Source organism: Strongylocentrotus purpuratus, unplaced genomic scaffold, assembly GCF_000002235.5.
Source record: "Strongylocentrotus purpuratus isolate Spur 01 unplaced genomic scaffold, Spur_5.0 spur5_scaffold_13, whole genome shotgun sequence".
NCBI classification, from domain to species: Eukaryota; Metazoa; Echinodermata; class Echinoidea; order Camarodonta; family Strongylocentrotidae; genus Strongylocentrotus; species Strongylocentrotus purpuratus.
Window position 1 is genome coordinate 35,810,185 of NW_022145598.1, and position 24,873 is coordinate 35,835,057.

General features: G+C 37.5%; 1 protein-coding gene across 1 annotated transcript in view; it reads right to left on the reverse strand.

The window, feature by feature from the left end:
* Positions 1 to 8,270: 8,270 nt before the first annotated feature.
* The window catches only part of LOC584813 (protein FAM135A), a 26,905-nt gene continuing 10,302 nt past the window's right edge, over positions 8,271 to 24,873 (reverse strand). Inside the window, exons 5-18 of the mRNA XM_030983444.1 lie at positions 21,458 to 21,528; positions 20,872 to 21,045; positions 19,534 to 19,666; positions 18,929 to 19,082; positions 18,261 to 18,310; positions 17,069 to 17,224; positions 15,900 to 16,137; positions 13,314 to 14,937; positions 12,504 to 12,777; positions 11,554 to 11,651; positions 10,752 to 10,903; positions 9,888 to 9,998; positions 9,562 to 9,678; positions 8,271 to 8,801 (exon numbers count right to left, since the gene is read on the reverse strand). Of these exons, the coding sequence (XP_030839304.1) occupies positions 8,596 to 8,801; positions 9,562 to 9,678; positions 9,888 to 9,998; positions 10,752 to 10,903; positions 11,554 to 11,651; positions 12,504 to 12,777; positions 13,314 to 14,937; positions 15,900 to 16,137; positions 17,069 to 17,224; positions 18,261 to 18,310; positions 18,929 to 19,082; positions 19,534 to 19,666; positions 20,872 to 21,045; positions 21,458 to 21,528 (3,558 nt within the window). The 3' untranslated portion in view covers positions 8,271 to 8,595. The remainder of the gene's footprint in view (positions 8,802 to 9,561; positions 9,679 to 9,887; positions 9,999 to 10,751; positions 10,904 to 11,553; positions 11,652 to 12,503; positions 12,778 to 13,313; positions 14,938 to 15,899; positions 16,138 to 17,068; positions 17,225 to 18,260; positions 18,311 to 18,928; positions 19,083 to 19,533; positions 19,667 to 20,871; positions 21,046 to 21,457; positions 21,529 to 24,873) is intronic.

The following is a 24,873-nucleotide window of genomic DNA, read 5'->3' on the forward strand; positions in this document are numbered from 1 at the left end:
CCGATGATGGAATAGATTTGGTTCATACATACATGTATGTTGTATAGAAATATATTTGCAATTATTTTATTTAGGTGCTTGTATAACTGAAAATTTTATTTATGTTTGTAGTTAATTTCTCAACTTTATCATAATGTAGACAAGTAATACATGCTTTTAACATTAGGTGAAGTCACAATGAGACGGGTTATGAAATCCACAAGTCTCAATCATTATCCTAATTGAGACTTATCCTGCATACAGTGCATTATTCACTAATGAACTCGCATTCATCAATTATTTGTATATACAACTACTACTAGTCCATGTGTATATTAGCAATTATGGCACATTTTCGGTACATGTATTATTTCTCATATACACTGTATTGCCTATTACATCAAATGGTGTATCTACATAATGTTAAAGACCTGTTTACTAATTTTATGACATTTAAAAAAAATTATTTCTCTTGACAACTCTTAAGCTTGCCTAACATGGCAACAACTAATGTGTGCAGAGTGGATTCCATCCAGGCAGGGAGATGGATATATAGCAATTAAATGAGATTGTTAGGGAAAGAAACATGCAATAATTGTAAGAATGTAGTAAAGCTGTTTCGCAATGTATAATCAAATAAAATTATGGCTTGTCCTATACCTAACAAGGAATGTATCCAATCCACATTCTGACAATACAATTATTTGTAATAACTGTGAACTAATAATTTGTGCATTAAATTGTATTACATTACGAAAATAGCCTATTGCTTGATCTTAAAAATAAATTGCCTAGGAGCTAGGATATCAAGTGAATTGATATTACTAATGTTACTTTATTTAATCATCCATTGTACATGTAATTAGTAAAAAAAAAAATTGAACGCCCAAAATGTATGTACACAGTACTAATGGCTTATCCACTGTCCATTTGTAAGGTAGAAGATGATAGATGCAGAGTTCCTTACCATGTTAGATTGACTTGGTACATGATGATAGGTGCAGAGTTCCTTACCATGTTAGATTGACTTGGTACATGATGATAGGTGCAGAGTTCCTTACCATGTTAGATTGACTTGGTACATGATGATAGGTGCAGAGTTCCTTACCATGTTAGATTGACTTGGTACATGATGATAGGTGCAGAGTTCCTTACCATGTTAGATTGACTTGGTACATGATGATAGGTGCAGAGTTCCTTACCATGTTAGATTGACTTGGTACATGATGATAGGTGCAGAGTTCCTTACCATGTTAGATTGACTTGGTACATGATGATAGGTGCAGAGTTCCTTACCATGTTAGATTGACTTGGTACATGATGATAGGTGCAGAGTTCCTTACCATGTTAGATTGACTTGGTACATGATGATAGGTGCAGAGTTCCTTACCATGTTAGATTGACTTGGTACATGATGATAGGTGCAGAGTTCCTTACCATGTTAGATTGACTTGGTACATGATGATAGGTGCAGAGTTCCTTACCATGTTAGATTGACTTGGTACATGATGATAGGTGCAGAGTTCCTTACCATGTTAGATTGACTTGGTACATGATGATAGGTGCAGAGTTCCTTACCATGTTAGATTGACTTGGTACATGATGATAGGTGCAGAGTTCCTTACCATGTTAGATTGACTTGGTACATGATGATAGGTGCAGAGTTCCTTACCATGTTAGATTGACTTGGTACATGATGATAGGTGCAGAGTTCCTTACCATGTTAGATTGACTTGGTACATGATGATAGGTGCAGAGTTCCTTACCATGTTAGATTGACTTGGTACATGATGATAGGTGCAGAGTTCCTTACCATGTTAGATTGACTTGGTACATGATGATAGGTGCAGAGTTCCTTACCATGTTAGATTGACTTGGTACATGATGATAGGTGCAGAGTTCCTTACCATGTTAGATTGACTTGGTACATGATGGTAGGTGCAGAGTTCCTTACCATGTTAGATTGACTTGGTACATGATGGTAGGTGCAGAGTTCCTTACCATGTTAGATTGACTTGGTACATGATGATAGGTGCAGAGTTCCTTACCATGTTAGATTGACTTGGTACATGATGATAGGTGCAGAGTTCCTTACCATGTTAGATTGACTTGGTACATGATGATAGGTGCAGAGTTCCTTACCATGTTAGATTGACTTGGTACATGATGATAGGTGCAGAGTTCCTTACCATGTTAGATTGACTTGGTACATGATGATAGGTGCAGAGTTCCTTACCATGTTAGATTGACTTGGTACATGATGATAGGTGCAGAGTTCCTTACCATGTTAGATTGACTTGGTACATGATGATAGGTGCAGAGTTCCTTACCATGTGAGATTGACTTGGTACATGATGATAGGTGCAGAGTTCCTTACCATGTTAGATTGACTTGGTACATGATGATAGGTGCAGAGTTCCTTACCATGTTAGATTGACTTGGTACATGATGATAGGTGCAGAGTTCCTTACCATGTTAGATTGACTTGGTACATGATGATAGGTGCAGAGTTCCTTACCATGTTAGATTGACTTGGTACATGATGATAGGTGCAGAGTTCCTTACCATGTGAGATTGACTTGGTACAAGATGATAGGTGCAGAGTTCCTTACCATGTTAGATTGACTTGGTACATATGCATACAATTAACAACTAATTTATTCATACCCCTTTTAAACTTTTTTAAAAGTTTTTTTATGTTTTTCTTAAATCAAGAGTGAAAGATTGATTGGTTGAAATAGGGCCTTTGTTGAATACTTTTACATTCTAAAGAAATTTAAATCAGGATAAATCAATTTTCACATAATTTTGAGAAAAGAAACTTGTAAAGGGTATAAATAATGTAGTTGTTGGCTGTATACATGCTTATACAGTGAAACCTGTCTATAAAGACCACCCAAGGGAGACAAGAAAAGTGGTCTTTATAGGAAGGTGGTCTTTATGTACAGGTTCCTGTAGTACATTTTTCAATGAGAAACCATTTTCAAGGGGAAAAAAAATGTGGACTTTGTAGACAGGTGGTCTTTGTAGACAGGTGATCTTTGTAGACAGGTGGTCTTTGTAGACAGGTGGTCACTAAAGCAGGTTTGACTGTATATTGTCTGTTCAGAGCCAGAAGGGTATAAAGTCAGTATGGGTTAAACCTCTCCTGGCTCCAAACAAATAATTCATTGAATGCAACATCATTGTTTGTATAGATTTGACTACAAACTATGAAAACATCTCAGCTATAATGGACTACATTGATCTGAACATCAAAATGTGTAATGAAATAATAAAAATACCGCTATATACATGTTTGAAACTCTTTTTTGAAAATAATCTCCTACGTTTGATTTGCCCTCAAACTCGACAGCTCAGCTAATGTTCAATACCTCATATACATTGTATGGACTACATTGATCTGAAAATCAGAAGTGTAATGAAATTGTAGCTCTTATTCATAATTTCCTACCTTAGTAAAATGTCATTGTTTTTGTGGTACATGTACAGTGTCTCATGGAGTAACTTTAAAACAAGCAGAATTACAGAGTAGGGAGGGGCATGGATAGAAGATGGGGAAGGGTATGAACCCCCCCCCCCCCCCCTCCTCCTCCCATGTAATGTCTTTTTGGCAAATTGATGAAATTTCTTGTTAGCTTAACAGGCAAAAAGAAAAGATGGGACCAGAAAATGTCAGTTGATTTATTCTATTAAAAATAGGGGGAGAAGAATTGAAATGTACATTATACCAGTGCCCTTCTGACAGTCATAACATATGATTGAACCCTTTAGTCCATGACACAGCAAAGTTTTACATCCTTGGAAAGATTTTTTCTTTCTGTATCTATGCATTACTAATCAGAAATTAGAGTTCTTTATCTTTGTGTATCAACTTTGTATATCAACTTTGTAAATCAATACTCTGTGAATATTCCAAGAATAAATGACACAGGGTTGCCAAAATAATTAAGTCAACATTGTTTTTATTCTGTTTCATATAATAATTATACCACTGTACATGTAATAGAATTCATAATTTTCATACAATCATATAAAACATGCCTAATAACATTTTGTTTTGTCTCGTTAGCAACTCTATATACACACAATATAACAACATTACCCTAGTACAAGTTCCTGAATATTATATGCAATGAATATCTATAAATACACTATGTACATTTAAAATTGTTAGCCTTGCACTGCTTTTTTTTAACCCAGACCTTTATACAAAGCATCCTGTGGTATGTCTACTCCAGTTCTATCTACAGGAGCTCAATCTAATGATCCAAAAATTTGATGATTAAAAGATTTTCTTTATTTTTCATAAGGTCAGCCCCTACAATTGCAGAATTGACCTTTTTTTTCAGGAAAAGCAATAAATGGTAACTTACAACAATTCATTTTATATTACAGTATGCCTTCTTATTTTTCTAAAATTGGTAGCATAAATTGGATTGGACCTACAACACTGAATACAAGTATCTTTTTAACCTAGAGGAGACAAAAGTTGGAATTAACATTAGTTATATAAATAATGCTATCAACCAAATAAGACTGACCCTTTGCTTTAATTTGTACGTTTATAGGGGTAATATGAAGTCTTGCATCAAAAGTCGTTGATCAAAATGTTAATTTTTTAAACATTCTTTGTGTGTCATTTTGGAGCAGAAGTTGTGTACATGTGTATTACCATGATCCTCAAAAATAGCTGGGGTGATCGGAGACTCAAGCATGAGTAATCATTGCAGCCTTTAACATTTTGTGAATATATATGTCATGTAAATGTACTATTGTTTTAGAAATAGATTTGACAGTGAAATTTACAAAAAGCACACAAGTAATATTACTGTGTCATAATTTCCAGAAAGACAAATACATGTACATACAAACCTGGTCTTTCGAACATCACTTCAAGATACATGCAGCTATGATCTCCAGTGTATACTGACGCAAGAACTTTAGAAATATGTTTGCAAATACATACGGTAGTCATATGTCTGCTTGAGAATTCTATTAAATATATTTAATTGTTTTTTTACTAGAGCTCATATGGAGATTTTCATAGCCACATACATGGCTCACAGCTCTCCTTCATTTTATTTTTTTCTTAAAGCAAAAGTCAAAAGAAACTGATCTGTTCTGTTTGATCACTGCAAGCTAACAGCAGTACTTCACATCGAGCGTCTAAACAAATAACTTAACTGCTACCTGCCCTATTTCCCAAGAGACATAACCCAACAAAATGTCACCCCATTCCACTGCACCATATCCAAGGAAGTCTGTAATTTAACCTAGGTTCAGAGTCAAAGTCTTTGTTGTAATAATATATCTGTAAAGCGCTAATGCCTCAGTCACACCTTTGCGTATTGCTGCATATTTATGGCAAGCCGTTTTAACATTTATTCCTATTTCTTGATATCAAGAAATCATTTCTGTTGTAAAGCAATGGTAATTCTTAATATCAAGAAATAGGAATAACGTTAAAACGGCTTGCCATTAATACGCAACAAAACGCAAGCCAAATACGCGAAGGTGTGACTCGGCATTAGAGACGTCGTCAATGTATTAAGTGCTATATAAACAAGGAATCTTATTACTAGTATTATTGTCAGTCTTTGTTACTATTCAAGGTTTAAAACATTTTACACTGGCAACCATGGACATCTCTTTGAGAAGTCCAATTAATCTGCCCCTAATGACCAGTCATATAAATTATTAGTTGATATCAGTTAAGATCAAAATGTATCACAACACAGGAAATTGAGTAGAAATTGTCAGATGAGCTGGGATACCCAAAAAGTGCATTATAAATGGTGTCATCATTCTGTATTAAATACATGTCAATGAGGGTTATTAATCATACCTATATGAGGCTTACTTTTAAGTCATTTGATATATCATATATAACATGATAGGAATATATTGATGCTCAATTGGATTAAATATCTATTTACAAATGAAAAAGTTATTTTAACCCTATGAAATTAAGATTATACATAATATATAACTCAAAAGTATTTCTGTTATTTTGAATACATTATTTAGGCAAGAATGAAGAGATTTATTACATTAGTATCAGAATTTTTTTTACAGAAACATGGTTTAGATCCGAGTTAGAGTAATAATATTAGCTTCTTATATAGAGCTTAAGTCTGTTACACCGTGAGTCTCTTGGCACTCCGACATTGGAATGGTTTTGAGAAGAGAAATTATATAATTATATATAAAAATTGATATTGTCAGATGGTAAATAAATCACATTAAATTGAATTGAATTAGAGTGGTACAGTATACTTCTCCTAAATATTGTATCTAAAAAAAAAAGCTAAATGTATCAACTGGACTGCACACAACCTGTTTTCTTTCTTCATCTAATCTAAAGAAGATAAAAAGGTCTACATGATCCTTCTTCACTTATTTTGCAACACAATGCATTGCCTTCTCCTGAGGCTGGCTGAACAAATTGCTACTCACACTGTGCAACACTATCACATCCAAATTAGTATTATCAAGCATTATTTTTTTATATCATACATTTTTTTTAAATTTGTCATCACAACAAAAAGGATACATGGATACATTCATGCATCCAGTCTAACTGTATTAATGATTTATTGAAAGCTGTACATACTGCATCAATTCAGCAATACTGATTTTTTGTCTTATTTCTTTATAATGCCCCTTTGTATATCACAACACTTTTTTTTTTCTTTTTGGTATTGCATTAAAACTTTTAAACTATGTACAGAGTCTGCATACATACAGGATGGACGTAATTCATCATATCTGGAAATCAAGAAATTCCTGATATCTAACCGTCATATTTATTTGCTTGTCAAAGGTGATAACTACATTGTAGACATGATTTATAATTATGAATGCATGTATGCCTCATGATTCCAGTGTGTATTTGAACTATATTCTATGCTGAAAATAAGTAAATGTGATAAATTCAATTCAAAATTCATTTTCTTGTGATAAAAAGATAATGTGGACATTCAATTAGCATTTCAAATTTAAACAAAAACGTTTTTGCCTACAAGATTTTGCAATATAAATTAATAATAGTGCTTTTAACCTCACTATAAAACTTATGATAAAATAGTAAAACACATGGTTTTGGATATCAAATACTCTGGACCATCTTTACAAAGTGTTCACCTGTGTTTCTTGACAATTTCTGTGAAAGTTTCAAAATAAAAACCTCAAGCAGAGACAGAACGAGATTAGCCATAATTTTTTAAGACATGTGCTGTGCAGAATAGTTGTAAGTAAGTATGTTAAGGTAGTTGCCAAAGACGCATACACGATACATTTAATTTTCATTTGGGTTAACATTGCATACACAATGGGAGTTCCTTCTGTTAACAGATCTATCTCATTGAAGATGGTCAATGATAACTTCAGGGGAAGTACACCCTGATATTAAGTTGGCCTTTTTCACTGACCTGTTCCTCTCACTCTTCTGCTTCTATCAAAACCAACTTAATATCAGGGTGGACTCCCCCTTTTCCATTAACCTTTTTTCAGTGCATATCAGCGTAGAGTCTCAATGCAGTTTTGGAAGTTTGGCAGTAAAGACCCAGGATTCTATCTAAAGAATGTCCCTTTAATACAAGGTGTCCATCACTAGGAGCAGGAAAGACTAATCGTCAATGGTGATCTATAAAATGACAGGTTTAGTGACTCAATCAATATCTACAACAAACATCTTTCCAAGTGACACAAGAAAGACTACTGTAGATTACATGCATTGTCTAATATAATAAATACATGGCAGAGATTAAATTCCAAAACCTAATTTGGCAGTTAAGAGGATGGTCCCATGTATCCACATGATATAGTTGTTGTGGTGTAGTGGATAAGTCTCCAGCTGGATGTAATACATTATATTTATATTTTTAGCTCATTTGAAGAAGTTGAGTTCAGCGACCATCATCAACTTCTCAATGAAGAGCTCCGAGTCTAGGACGGCTATGTGAGCTGCTCGGCCAATCAAGGAGTTAGCAGAGGTCTGGAGGGTGTGGTGGACGTCATGTCTGACGAAGGATACCTCAGGGTTTTGTGACCAGGGGCTAGATGAGGTCTTCATTTGAAGAAGTAGAGCCCAGCGACCATCATGAACTTCTCAATGAAGAGCTCCGAGTCTAGGACGGCTATGTGAGCTGCTCAGCCAATCAAGGAGTTAGCAGAGGTCTGGAGGGTGTGGTGGACGTCATATCTGACGAAGGATACCTCAGGGTTTGTGACCAGGGGCTAGATGAGGTCTTCATTTGAAGAAGTAGAGCCCAGCGACCATCATGAACTTCTCAATGAAGAGCTCCGAGTCTAGGACGGCTATGTGAGCTGCTCGGCCAATCAACGAGTTAGCAGAGGTCTGGAGGGTGTGATGGACATCGTATCGGACGATGGATACCTCAGGGTTGATGACCAGGGGCTAGATGAGGTCTTCATTTGAAGAAGTTGAGGCCAGCAACCATCATGAACTTCTCAATGAAGAGCTCCAAGTCTAGGACAGCTATGTGAGCTGCTCGGCCAATCAACGAGTTAGCAGAGGTCTGGAGGGTGTGGTGGACGTCGTATCGGATGATGGATACCTCAGGGTTGGTGACCAGGGGCTAGATGAGGTCTTCATTTGAAGAAGTTGAGACCGGCGACCATCATGAACTTCTCAATGAAGAGCTCAGAGTCTAGGACAGCTATGTGAGCTGCTCTGCCAATCAACGAGTTAGCAGAGGTCTGGAGGGTGTGGTGGACGTCGTATCGGACGATGGATACCTCAGGGTTGGTGACCAGGGGCTTCATGAGATTATTTAACATCTCCGTGTAAACAGATCCTGTGGAGGTGAACAAAATAACAGGTCAAAGGTCATTGCAGAAGACCAGCTTGTCTATCTATGTATCATCTTTTAGAACCCAGGAGGGTGTTAAAGAGAAGGTCGAGTTCTGGGAAGATGTGAACAATAATTTGTGAACATTATCGTCATATGCAAGTGTGAAAGAAGCCCCCCCCCCCCCCCCCCAGGCTAGAAAGGGTTAAGAAACCAACGACAGGAATGGTTGGAGGAACTAGTGGCATGAATGGCCTGCAATAGTTCAAGTCCAACTTAAGTCGATCTAAGTAGTCTTTGTGAAACACTCCCCTGGATTCTCACTCACAAGATCACGAGGATATATCTTCAGAGGTTTTTATGACACAGTGAAGATAAGCTGCTTGTAAATGCATCTCAGGTTAGAATAAGCATCTCACAGCATAAAGCCTACACCAGGGGAGTGTTTCACAAAGACTAAGATCGACTTTAAGTTGGACTTAACTATGGCAGGCCATTCATGCCACTAATTTACTCTCAACATTTGTCTCTCAATTACGATATTTAGATAATATATTTTCCTTCAATAATGAACTATCAAAAATATAACTTCTATAGACTTGTGACCATGATTTTTACGTCCCTTGAGAGACCAAGGCCAGTAAATGGTATGGACAAACAGTGGCATGAACGGCCTGCCATAGTTAAGTCCACTTAAATTCGATCTTACTCTTTGTGAAACACTCCCCTGTGCTCCTTCGTATGGAGTATTATGGTGCTAACTTACCATATAATGATCTATCTTTGAGCGCTGCTCTGCACAGTTCTATCCTGGCTGAGTGGATGGGTACATAGCTATCCTGAAGAGAACCCACCAACACTACATGCTTGAAGTTAGACAGACCTACAGAAAGTGAAACAATATCAAAGACAAGATTGTAGGGGTTTCTTTTGCATAATATTAAATGGTAGTAAATGGTAATATTTTGAAGCAATGGGTGGGTTTCATGTGTTTGATATACATGCTTTCTAGCAGTCAGGTAAAACAATCATAATCATCAATTAACCAAAATCCCCATCAAACAAATATTTTGTATGTAGATAGTGACAAACCTGAATCTTCACTGAGCTTGTATAGGAAGGTTTGTCTGAGGTCTGTGTGGTCTCTCAGAGCTAGCTGTAACAAGGAGTTGGACTTCTTCCATTTCTGCATCAGCCACATACCTGGTTCAAATCAAATCAAACAAAATAATCAATCAAAAACATAAAACATATACAGTGAAACCTGTCTATAAAGACCACTCAAGGGAAACATAAAAAGTGGTCTTTTTATAGGCAGGTGGTCTTTATATATATGTTCCTTTTGTAAAGGTTTCTATGAGAAACAATTGTCACAGGAAACATTAAAATGTGATCTTTATACAAAAGTGGTCACTAAACCAGGTTACACTGTATCATAGAAATAAAAGTTACTGCTCTTGTATAGCTGACCCCAGGTACGGTATAGATAGAGAGGAAAATGTGGAGCTTTCCAAGGAATGGTTCTAGAGTTAAGACTAGTGTTAGGTCCAGGATTACAATTAGGAACTTATACAGTAGGCTTACGGTTGCACCATGTGAGAGAGGGGGAGGATTGGGGAGTCCTGAAAAGGACTCAGTATTTTTTTGTTTTCTTTCTTTAGGGTGTGTAGTCCTGAAAAGGACTGTTGGTGTAGTCTTGAAAAAGACTGTTGGTTATCTTTCTTAGCTTATAGTTCTAAGGAGAACTATAGCGCCGGTTGGAGAGGATGGGTTGTAGGAGTGGCCAGACATTTCGAACAGGTTGACTATCCGTTGTCAGGAGTCCTCCCCCTCTCTCACATGGTGCAATAGCAAGCCTACTGTATATCTACATCACCATGCAAGCTGATACTTATAAGCAGCAGTTAGGAACTTGTGAGTGTTTTGATAGCTACACACATGTGTATGAGTACCAACCTGTCTTGACGATGGTACTGCTGTTGTATAACTGACCCAGGTGCGGTCCAGACAAGGAAAGGAAAGTATGAAGCTTTCCAAGGAATGGTTCTAGCTCCGGTCTGGTCAACGCTGACCTGATGATGATGTTACCTAGAGAATGACCTATGAAGCTGGGTGGATAAAGAGAGACAAGAGAAAAAATGGTGGAATTTACTTTTTACTTTTTATTTTATTGAGGGAGGTTACTTCATTAGATTGGAAACAGCCCTAGACACATTGGAATGGTCTCCTGTTTAATATCAAGCCTATCTAGATTGGGCAAAGCCTGAATATTGGCATTCAAGTTGATACTATTCTAGAGAATGCAAGTACATTTGTGCTACAACAAAATGGACAAACCAACATCAATATCACCCAAAAATATATTCAAGTTCACAAATGTATTGACCAATGATATTATTATTATATGGTGGTAACACTACATCAATCACACTGCATGGGAAGAATCTGAATGAATGTGAACATTTTGGCAAATTGATTATTCTGTCTTCTCAGAGCCAGGAGGGCATTAACTCATATTATTAACCACAACACTAACAAATTCAAATTCAAATTCAAATTTCAAATTTATTCATGTTTCCAACAAATCAATTATAAGCATTTAAAACAAATTTAAGAAATACATGTTGGAAACAGAGGGGTCCACTAAAAAGCAATGCTTGTACAAGTGTGAACACCCTTCTGGCTCTCAGCTAACGATTTCAGATGTGTATGAACGTACTTTCTTATAGACCCTACGCAACCTTGAGGACATAGTTACCTGACCCTGTTCGTTTTGACCCTGAAGACCTCCACATAGTAGACGATCTCTCGGACCAGTCTGTCCGTCATCGTCTCAAAGTTGGCAAATGTGTCACCCTGGATACAGAGAGAATAACAAGATTAGGGTAGTGAGAAATGCTTGTGCTAACTTAAAGGCATCGTTAAACAATGTTAAATCTGAGATGCATGGCCCTACATGTGTCTGTGATATGGTGTAATATTGAAGCCCTAAAAAAATTGCGCTTCAAAATGATCATGAAGTGCCTCAAAAATGTAAAAATCTTTGAGTGACCTGTCGTACCATACTCATCATTTTATCGACAGTTGACTTTACCTATGGATAGATATGTATATCGTAGCTACAAGAATAAATGCCTCTTTATGGCAGATTAGTTGCATCAGGGTAACAATTGCAAAAGCGCCCTGAAATTCCATATAGTGAGCATTTTGGAGATACTATTCCATGTTCATGAGGTAAACCAGAACCAATCCTCTATTTGGAGCCAGAAGGGCATTAACTATGTGTTACAGCAAATGAGTTAACATTTTTCTAGCTCCAGAACGATGATACCATTTAAAAAATGTAATTATTGCAGAGCTGCCAACCTCCAGAACAGAAAATCAGTAATCTCAAGGCTCAAAATCAGTAATTTTCTAACGGCACGCCAACACTGCGCGGACGCATGCGCACATGATTATCTGAAATTTTTGGTGGTTTTACACACACACAAAGTTGCTATATATTGATTTTCAGGTCAACACAGCAGTTTTTCATGAAAAATTGGCTTATGAAATTTATATTAAGAGAATACTTGATACTTTTCCGTCTTTCTCAGCGAGTTTTTTTCTTTTTTTTCTTTTTGTAATCTGTAATTTTAGACAACATTCCGTACTGCCGTAATGATCGTTAATTTCCGTACCAATTACGGGAAATCCGTAATGCCATACCTGATTGCTCTCGGACATGAGGAAGTCAAGTTTCTCTCCAGGCAAGCCCAGCTCTAGATACGTCCTAAGCAGTCTCAGATCAGCCCTGTTTCCATCCAGCCCATGAACGCAGATGATGAGATGGACCTCAACCCCCTGCTCCTCGTCCTCTTGATGCGGGGTGGCAGGAGGGATGCTGAAGTATGGAAGCTGAGATGCTCTCTCTTGGAGATCACAATACATCTGACCAGGGTAATGAAGCTTCTGCTTGAACGCGACTCTGGCATTCACATAGCTGAAATGGAAAGAATAGAGTATGATGTCATTTCTGAAGGTCATTCTAAGGTTGTCAGCCTCGTAAATAAATTTTGATGAGATCCCATTGGTTTACATGTAAAAAGTTCCTTTGTGCGGGCGAGGATACAAAATACAGTGCAGTGTGTGTGCGATTCCCAAATGATTGTAACATTCAGGCAACTTTCCAGCGCAGATTTCCAGAGATTGTCTCAGATTTTCTGTGATGTTTTAACAAGTTTTTACTCAAGAACACGATAAGGTAAGAATTCTTTGTAGATTTGTTTGTGAATCCGGCATATAGACGATATAAAGACTGCTTCAATATATGAGGCATATTTGTTGTTAGAGGCTCTCAGGGACGTTACATTCGGGTGATTATCAGGATGTAACGTCCCCAAGAGCCTATAAAAACAACTATAACTGTCATAGCAGTCATTATATCTATAATATTAAGGTCATAAATATGGCACTCTTACACATGTTAAACAGTTTCACAGCACTTTATAGAGGTCATCCTAACGTTGGTTGCCTTACCTTTGTCCATCTTTAGGCCTGTGCTCCTCACCGTCAGTCATGCCCTCCTGAGAGCCTGCACTGGACACACTGTTACTCTGACCCACTGCATTCACGCTGGACGATGAAGTACTGGTGGACGATTCTAACGGTAATACTGGTTTCACGAGACATGGCTCAGTGAAGGAGTTGGAAGGAGATGCGGAGGAGTGGATGAAAGAGAAACAGCCAGCGCAGCTCCCCACCCCTCCACCGCTGGAGTGGTGCTTGTGTTCATGGGGTCCCTTCTTGTGTTTATGACCTCTCTGTTTCTTAGTGGGTTCAATGTCCGTGATAACTACTGCATCGTTTGCATTCTCACTTTCAGGCTGATCGCAGATGAGACCTTCTCGAGATGATGATATGTCTCTCCTAGCGTAAGTATTGTCCATAACACCGATCTCGGCTGCTCCGTCCATCGATGTAGCTCCGCTAGGCCAGGAAGCACCATCCACTTCCTGTAAGCCAATTTGAGTTCTAATACTGCCATTGGTTTGTTGAACACCTCCTTCATGTATAGTCTTACCGTTCAATTCTGCATGTGTCCCATTGATAACAGCAGAGGATTGCACATTGGAGATTATTGCAGTTGCCCCCTCCACCTCTAACTCTTCATCATCATCTAAAGTGATTCCATTGATGGCAAGGTCATCAAAGACCTCCTCATCATTGGTGGAACTCTCAACCCCATTATCTATTGCCCCTCCGTTCGATTGCACATCTTGTTCTTCCCTCCTTAGTAGAGAGCTGCCCTCTCCTGCCTCTAGTTCCGCCTTCCGAAGGTTAGCCTCCGACATCGTCATCTGCTTTTGAAGATACTTGGAGAGGCTGTTCAAGATCTGGTCCTCGTTTGGATCCCCGTTCTGCAGGAAGCTCAACCTGACACTCCTGCGTTGGTCACTCTGATCTGAAAGCCCTGTATGATCTAGCAGACTGATATCAATGTCATCTGTTTCTAACAATGCCATGTTTTCAGTGGTGCCCTGTGCAGCCCTCTCAGGGTTCAGGACAGCGTCTAACAGAGGATTGCTTCCGTACGGAGGATCACCTGTAATGCTGCATGTACTTGCATCACTCTGCCCATCATGCATACCATTTAGAATGTCTTCGGCTGACTGAGTGCTTCTGAGCGGCCTGGCAACGCGGCCATCCTCCAGGTTGTCATAATCACTACACTCATCCACACCCATGGACGTTGAGCCCATACTAGGAGAGAGAATTGGCATGGAGATTGAGTTTGGCACCGCACCTGATAGCATTGGGGATGTCTGTTTGCCACTCTCTTTCAAGGACGAACGCTTCTGCATCCCTGCGCAAGCCTCGTTCTTGATCTCGTAGCATCGGATGTCTCGAGGAATGGCGCCCCCATGGTTGGAATGTGAGCCAAGGCCCTTTCGTAGAAAATCAGGCTTGATATGCTTAATGGATTTCATTTTTCCTTTCTTTGACTTGCTACGCACGCTACCGTCTGTCCCATCCTGAATGAGCTCTTTACGAGTCCTTCTTTCAGCGAATGGCGAACGGCTTTTGGTGGTGCGGAAAGGTGATCCTTGCTTGGTGAGGTTCTTTAGGCTCAATGTTACTTCTTCAAGGTTGAGTTTCCTTTCTGAAACAGTAGAAGATGTCAGGGAAAACTGAATCATTATTAACACAATCACACCTTTACATACCCTACAATATAATTTGCTTGGCTATCTGTTCATTCATCTAGAACATGCCTAAACCACACAATAAAACTGAGTGTCAAGCTGAACTATTTATTTGGTAAGCAACGCTACAACCATGGACCAATCTGCATCTGTAATGTCACGACTGTCTTAGGAGTCAGATAGCAGGAAAAAAATGATTGTAAATCATTTGAACATAATTCCAATTGACCTAACTCGATTACAATGATTGATAGCTTATTAAAGTAACAATGGAAATGCTGCTGAATAGCTAACATGCGAGAAACTGTTAGGCAGCCCATGGCAAATCTAGTCACAAAGCTAATGTCCTTCTACAAACTGTAACCAGATATTATCCTAATAATGCATCTTCCAAGAATTCAAAATATAAATGAATAAGTAAATCAATGAATAGGTGAACCAAGAAAGACATTGGTACAAACAGAGGGTTAAAGAAGCTATCCATATACGTCTCAATCCCAATAATTTCAACAAAGATAACGGGATACATATCCCCGAAATTTGGATGCGTACTCTACGCCGCCATGACACTCCCCGTCCAGCCGGCCCGCTCCGGTTGATTCCAACCAGCAGGCGGGCCGAGCCAGTGGCCCGCTGATTGGTTGAGCACATGTGTGCATCGGCCAATAGGCCTTGTCCGCTATTGTTCCAATTATTGATTGAATTAATTGACCATTGGATCGCCTGTAGAGTATAAAACTTGCTTGCTTACATTATATTTTTTCACCTGGTGGTCATTTAAATCCCTTGTTGACCATACATTGCGAGACAAACAAATATCACTAGCAATATTATTTTCGATACTACATCCGTAATGAGTAATATATTTAGCAAGTAAATAAATTATCAAATTTAGAGAATGTGACCTAGCTATCCCCACCTGCAGGGCTCTCTGTGATATCATCACGGTAACGATCCTCAAAGACAATCGGAACAGAGTTTGCATCTCCATCCAGCTCACTGCATTCAATGGATAGAGGTGGTAGAGTTGACCCATAGGCTGAGCTCCTCAGGGTCTGGACGATGGAGGAATATCCCATACTACTCAGCTCGTTGAAGGCTAGGCAGTTGGACTTCGGGTGGCTCAGGGTGAAGAATGCTTCCGAGAATCGCTGCACCTGTGTGTGTGTAATAATAATATAATAATAGTACAGGGGGGTGTTTCATAAAGCTGTTCGTAAAGTTACGCATGACTTTACGAACGACTTGAATATGAAGTGCCAGATAGGATGCCCAAAGTTTTTCCTGATGTTTTCACAAAGTGTGACTATATTTCCAATAACCTCAATTAAATTATGGCAAAAAATATACTTTGTATTAAAAATGTTTGTTATAATAAGAATGTTAATCTACATCTGCACAGTTTAACTTTAGTTGATGCAGTCAAAACATGATTGAGCATCCTATTTGGCTTGTCATATATAAGTCATTCGTAACTTTACGAACGGCTTTATGAAACACCCCCCTGTTCTTATAAAGCACATAATATATTTGTTGACATCTCTACGCGCTGTAGGAAAAGTATATACTGGTAAGGAAAAAAAGACAATATACTGCATGGTAATATTCTACACAGCATGGTCAAATTTTACTCAGAAGGACCTGTGTGTAGGATTTATTCAAAAAATTATTTCAAGACAAATATTGATAAAGGAATACATAATTTGGGTTTTCTGTTGTAAGCAGAAAAACCTAAATTTGGTATTCTTTCATCAATATTCAACTTCAAACATATATTAATCCTTACAGAAATGTGTCTTAAATGACATCCTCTTTCAGCTTTAGTGAAATCTTGCATTCAAATTTTGGGGCTCCCAACACTTTAGAGAGGCTTCAACACATTTGTCAACAATCCCCAGGGTACGTCCTCTTTGTTGAGAGTACAATCATCAGGGCCCTGTTTCACAAAACTTGTTATCTATAACAACTGCTAAATTTCTATGACAAATTTGCTCTCAGCCAATCAGGTGCCATGATTTCAGTAGCTTATAACAGTAGCTTGTAACTTGTTATTGATATCAAGTTTGATGAAACAGAGCCCGGACTTACCCTGGCGTGATGGTATTTATCCCTTAGATGCACCCTGACTCTCTCCTGGCCTACCAGGACGTCCATGTACTTGGTCCAAACAAGACAGATCTCACCTGAGAGCTGAGCCAGGGACGTGTTTACTGATGCAACAATCTCCTCCTCGCTGTTCAGATTCTGTGCGTGAAAGAAGAATCACAAGATCAAATGCAAATCACTTTCATGCGCAGAAAAGGGGATACAGTTTAAATGTAACAACCAAATTATCCTGTGACTCATATCACCAATTCAAACCAACAACATATGAGAAAGTTATAATTATTTGCCCCCTTTTTATCGCCCCCCCCCCTAAAAAAAAAAATCCTACAAAGAGATTTGAGCATTTTTACATCTCAATGTAACAGGTCTTTAAAATGAACAAACAAATAAAGACTGACTCATAATAAAGAATGTTAACAAGCAAATTGTGTGCACAATTATATATGTTGTTGTCATTTATTCAATTTTTCCAGATTGTGTGTAACAAAATAAGCTATTACAACATAATCATCTCTTTTACAGCGCCTGTTTATCTATCTATCTCTTTATGTCTTTGTTTATCTATGTCTGTCTGCCGGTCTTTCTTCCTGCTATAAATACAAATCATCAGGAGATACATTATTACTCCCGTCATTGGATTCATTCTCACACAATGTGCACCATCTCCAATCCCTGAGGAGTATTCCTATCATATGACCACCGTGAGGGCATATGGTAATTTCCTTAACAACGGCTTTTGTCATCTTACCAGGTTCCCATTTCTTTCCTGGATATGGAGTGGCGAATGTAGCTTAATGCCTTGCCAAAGAACATTAATGCCGTGTCTGGAATCGATCCCACGACCTAAAATGTATTTCAAGTCAAGTCAAGTCGGCTACGACACCTCTACATATGAAGATCTTAATTCCAAAAGGAGCTTAATCGAATTTTGATGAAAATTTAGTTATTGATATCAGAACATAGTTCACTTAAGTACCCGTCTTTCAACAAAATTATTTATCTAAATTTTGGTAGCAATTATGAAAAAATGCACCTTCTAATATTGCTTTTCAATAGACACCTGTACAAAATCTGGTAAACAATTTCTTTTTTCTCCAAAGTTACAAAAATTGATTTAGCTCCTTTTGGAATTAAACTCTTCATATAAGAATAAGTTTTGAATGAAAAGACTCACCCTGACAACTTCACACATCACATCCAGCCTCTCCCTGTCATTGAATTGATCTAAAAAAAATAATATAAAGTGCAATAAATGCTCTGGGTCATCTCCTGACTATTTTAATATATTATACTCCTTTAAAAAGTAATCATACAAATACATGTAAATTGAAATAAAATTAATTCATATCATAGATTATATTACCATTCATTAAACCTAATCCATAGTAAATCACAATCTACTGAGTTTTTTCCTTTAAATTAAAAACTATGTACATAGCAGAAAAATTCTGCATAATTACCCCCCTGCCCCCCCCCCCCCAAAAAAAAAAAAATAAATAATAATAATAATAAAATAAAAAATGAATAAATAAATAAAAAAAATAATAATAATAAATAAATAAATACAATTTTAAAAAAATAAATAAATAAATAAACAAAAAAAGAGTAGGCATTTGGTCAAAGGATGAAGAAATAATACAAACCTATCACTATTCAGACAATGTATAGGGTGAATGCATCAGGTAGAGGGAGTTAGAGAAGGCCATTACTTTCAAGAAATGAACATTCACAGGCTGTGTACCCGTTTTTGACATTCTGCTATTAAGCACACAGCAATTGAAAAACACCTAGGTTTTTGCTCCCATCAAGTATTTCCTATCACATTTTATCTTCCATACTTACCAACACAGAATTGTTGATTTGGAGGAAGGAATGAGATGAATTCATTGAAGCTTTGACACAAGCCAGTACGGATACGGAGTAGGAGCTGACAAAGACTGCTGAATGTCTTGTACGCATGGGCTAGTATGTTGGCAGCTACTGTGTATTTATCCACCTATTATCAATGACAACAGAAATCAATGTATTGGCCATTTATGTTATCCACCTATTATCAATGACAACATTAATCAATGTATTGGCCATTTATTTTATCCACCTTAAATTGATGACAACAGAAAACAATAAATTGGCCATTAATTTCATTCACCTATAATTGATGACAACATAAATCAATGAGTGATTTCAAGTTGGGTGTTTAGGGCTGGTGTTAGTGTTTAATAAAAACTAACACCAACCCTAAATACTGAAATGGAAATCAGCTGGTGTTAAGAATTTGACCTCTGAATATCGTCAACTTCCGGTAGCTAGTGTTATTGATTTTGCCAAATTGTCGTCTGCTAAACCGACCTTTGTGGCCGGTGTTAATATTTTACTTCCCCATTAAAGCACACCTGGTTTAGCTGTATGATAAGCTGCCATCAGGATTATTTTTACAAGGGACTTACACTGGCACTGAGAGGAGGCCTTGTCTGATTGCCAAAGAGCACACATTCCAGGGTTGGTATAGGAAGCTGCTTGGCAGGGGAATTCCCTCCTGAGATCTTGTTCAGCCAACCAGACTTAGGAGCTCGAGGGACGCTATTAAAGTAAGAGAAATAAGGAAATTAAATTTACTTTTCGACATTCTGACATGGTAGCTTGTTTATTGTTGTAACAAATAGGCAAGGAAGCCCAAGGAAGAGATAGGGAAGTGACATCCTAGTAGGCAGCACCTTCCAGAAGGCATACAGAATTGCTCAAGATAGGAAAATAATGGTTTAAAAATGTTTGTGGAGCCAACGTCCTTAGGGACACGGTGACAGCTTAGCTTTAGCTTGTTTTTTAATTTGGCTGCGAGAAGAGAAAAATAAACATTCATGATATACAATCAAAAGAGAAATGTTCAACATTACAACAAAATGAATGGTTACTTTAAATAAGAATAACAAGAATTTTATTCTATCACCGTTATCAAAAATAAAATTTCAACTTTAAAAAAAAAATGATTCTATCAATGTTTTTTACGAAAAATTAATATTACGTTCAAGAGGAAAACCATTCGTACTGAAATCTACACAATGCTATGGCTATAAATAACTAAATCCTAATCTTTCAGAATTCAAGTAGTTCTTTCAAAGGAACACCTTCACCACTGATCTGACTTTGCTTCCCATTTCCATTTTGAATTTTTATTGTTTTTGACGTATACAAATTAAAGTTAAATAGAACCTCTAATGAGCAAATGAAGACCATATTCATATTTCAGCAATCTAATTATTCTCTTGTTAGAAGAGGGAAATTCCCTAATAGATTGTTGCTTAGCTACCACAAGGCCCTTGGGATCTCATCGATCAAAAGCAATGAATAAATCAAGGTTCTGATTAAAAAGGACCGATACATCAATCAGGGTCATTACAATACTTAGTAGACAATATGATGAATTGTTTGATATTTATACAATTCGTTTTTTCTTTCACAAACAAGTATTGGATATGACACATGCTCCGGCGATAAATGCTCCGCAGTCCATTTCCTGCACTTACCTAAATACTAACTTTGGAGGATAAAAAGACATTTTACACCAGTGCCGCTGCTACACTTCGTCAGGTGATAAAATATATTGTAAGCAAGCAAGTTTTATACTCTACGGGTGTAGCAGCGGCACACAAAACGTCGTGTCCCTTTAGATCCCTTGTTGACCATACATTGCGAGACAAACGAATGTCACTAGCGATATTATTTTCGATACTATATCCGCAATGAGTAATATATTTAGCATTAAGAATGGTAATTATCATTTTCACCTGAAAGTAGCTTGATGCAAGCTGGTAATGGTGCCATGTATCGTCATAGAAACAGCAGACAGGTGGAAATAGTCAAAGAGAACAGGTATGTGACTGTGTAGACCAGTAGCCAAACCCAGATGTAGCAGGACGGTACGACTGCTTACCTGTTCAAGGGCAGCAGGAGTAACAGGCCTGTATGGGCAAGAAATGAATGGAAACCACTCTGAATTAGGAATCAATAGGTTTGGGGTTTTTTCATAAAGGAAAGCGAAATACCTACATTGTACATGTATACAGGGAAATTTGTAAAAAGAAAATCTTGGGAGGCACATTCATGCATATTCATATTCTGTAATGCATTTTTTGTATAAAGCCCATCTGCACTAATTTGGCCAGGAGGGATTAAACTTCCCTGCAGGGTCACTGACAGGTGATTATCTCATCAAACCAGCTCTCAACATGAGAAAAAGGGGACATGGGGACCAATGGGTACCGATTAGGCATTGTTTGCTATATAGAGGGTGCAAATAGCTATAAGTAGTGCAGTGGGGCTTTAAATCAAGATGGATGAGAAAGAGAGAGAGAGAATGTCTCTGGTACTTACGGCTGTTCACTGGTTCCATAGTGAAGCTCAATACCTAGCTGAATGTTGGCGTTATTGATGCACTCCTCGATCTAAGAGAGAGAGAAAGAGAGAGAGAGAGAGAGAGGAAAGAAAGAGATAGACAGACAGTCAGACAGACAGGCAGATAGATAGATAGATAGACATGCAGAAAAGAGAGGGAAAGGGAGAGACAGGAAAGAGGTGAGTCAAAAAGAGAGAGAGGGGGGGGGGGGGAAGAGGGGGGGGGGGGGGAGAGAAGGGTGAGGGGGAGAGAGAGAAGGGGTTAGAGATGAAAAGAAAGACAGAGGAGAGACAATGAAATGAAAATGAGAGATTAAAGTTGAGCAAAAATGACAGAGACCGAAGAGGAAAAAGAAAATAGGAAGAGAGAGAGAACAAACATGAGAAAGATAGATGAATGTTATCAATTATAGCAAATATATAAGGCAGATTCATGTTATGGATAAACATAAAGGGAAAGCTTCAATGTCGATGTGGTATCCACGGGCTGTACAGTGTAATCCCTGCGACATACATGTAATTATCACACATGACCATGAGTTACTCTATAATCTCCTTTCCTTTCTCTAGTCACACTGTATTGATGGACTTTGTGGAGAACAGAATTAATCAGACCCTTTCATACAAAGTGTCATGACCATTATTGGCCTTCATTTACTTCACACACTTCCCTCACCATAGATATACATGTATGTACAGTAGTTGTAAAATCAAACTATGTGATGAGAATCAATATGACACTAGTAACGACCAAAAATATTAGCCTTCCTTCCTTCCTTCCTTCCTTCCCTTTGTCATATAACTGTATTGGATGATGGAGAAGGAAAACTGTGTGTGAGGAGAATTAAACAGACTAACACATTTGTCTTAAAGCCCCTCTATAAAGTGTTGGGAGCCCCGAATTCACCAAAAATTTGATGGCAAAATTTCACTTAAATTGTATCGTAATGTGAAAAAGGATGTCATTTAAAGGTACTACATGTCCCTTTTGCAGGCCAAAAAATGAAAAGGTTCAATTCCAATGGCATTTGAAAGATAATACTAATTTAGAACTCCCCTTAAATAAGGGCGCTTGAAAATGTCTTTAAGTGGAAAAATAACGACTATTAGTTGTCAAATCGACTTAGGAACTATAGAGCCAATAAGTAATAGTCTTGCTTTTCAGACCATTGTACCGCATGGGTGTACGTTTTATGCTGCGCAAAGATTCATTCAGTTTAATTTTGGCCATTACAAGAAGTGGGTTATTGATGTAGACGAACCCTTTACAGATCATTTTATGTATGTTATTAATATTACCAAAGAAGAAAAAAGGCCAGTCAGTCTCTCAATAATGACAATAGTGTCGTATAGTAATTTTATAGTAATTTGAATATTAGGACACTGCTAACGTTTAAATTTCACAGATAGGACATACATGACATATTCATAATTCCTGCAAAGTTCTACAGAATTTGAGGTTGGCTGCAAAAGGGACATAGTATCTTTAAAGACACACTTCAGCACAGATCCCCCCCCCCAAATGTGCTTGAAGACAAATATTGATAAAAGAATACATAATTGGCTTTTCTGTTATAAGCAGAAAACCTAAATTTGGTATTCTTTCATCAATATTCAACTTCAAAACCATTTGTTTTGAAAATCCTTGCAAAAAAAATGTGTCTTAAATGACATCCTCTTTCACATTATGATACAATTCAAGTGAAATTTTGCCATCAAATTTGTGGGGCTCCCAACTCTTTAGAGGGGCTTTAATTTCCTATACTTGCCATCAAAATAGACTATACATGTATGTGAAGGGAATGACATACTTGTATGCATTTGCATTTATAGCATGCAATGTAATCAGACTCTTTCATACATACGAATGTACACATGAAGCATCAAAACCTAATACACTGGCTTCAATGCATTATTCATTACAGCCTTTATAATGAGACATCATATTACTCATCCCCCTTCATAATCATTCCATGGGGATACAAATCAATCACTTATTTTCCATGAAGATTGTTCAAGCAAAATGGTTGTTTGAACATGTAATAGAGTACCTTCATTCCTGTTAATATTTGATCAGATTTGATTTGATTTGATTTGATTTGATTTGATTTGTGAAGTAAAAATGTATCATACATTGTTTTTATCAAGACAATCGCCTACCAAGCATACTCCAAACTTGAAATTTTAACTACACACATGGATCTCCCAACTGTAAAGCCACCAGCTGATGGCGCTTCAAGTTCATGCATGGTCGATAGCTTTAGGGGTATTCACGCTTATGAAAATATGAAATCAATATCAGTAGGTGGAATACCCATCTCTAATCAATTACACTTGCAAATTCAAGAAATGTTCATCCCAAGTATATGCATGTACATGTACATGTAGTAAACCTGTGTAGTAAAGTACCACGTATGCAGGCAAAGGTGGATCTTTACAAGTTACTACTTCTCACAATACCGGTAAAACAACATTGACACACATATTATGACATGTAATTACCGGTATGTAAATTGTGTTTTAGGGAGACTACATGTACAATGTACATAATTATGTAAACTACATGTATACATGTACATCTACTACAGGTTCATATGTATTCTGAAAGAATTTACATTCTGTTAGACATTTGTGTATTTCATGTACAGTACACCTACATGTACATGTATCGTATTTATACACATACAGCGATTTTGCTGTCAGCAATTACATGTGTCATATTCAGACAGAATGCACCCCCCCCCCCCCCCACCCCTTCTCCTCCCCTCTTTGCTCTTTTTCTCCTTGGCCATGGGATATGATCTGAAAGTGAAAAATAGCATTGTGCATCCATGAAGCCCCAACCTTGTACTGTAAACCAGTTTTCATTTTCAACCCTTCGCATGTAATGCCTCAGTCACACCTTTGCATACTTGGCTTGCGTATTGCTGCAGATTTATGGCGAGCCGTTTTAACATTTATTCCTATTTCTTGATATCAAGAATTGAATTCTTGTTATCAAAAAATGAATTCTTGTTATCAAAAAATGAATTCTTGTTATCAAAAAATGAATTCTTGATATCAAGAATTACCATTGCTTTACAACAGAAAATCATTTTCATGATATCAAGAAAACAGAAAAAATGTTAAAACGGCTTGCCATAAATATGCAGCGATAAACGAGCCAAATACGCAAAGTTGTGACTGATCGAGGCATACAGCAAGGTTCCACATTTTGCAAACACAGCTATCACTCCGACTCTTAGCATGCATGCAGGCAATAATGAATAAGAAAGTACATATAGGGGATGAGTCATATCCTTTATATTATAGATTCAATAGCCATGGAGAAAGTGTGATGCGCTGTAGTCTCAAATCCAAAAAGCATTTCCCCCTATAAATGTCCTCATTGCATT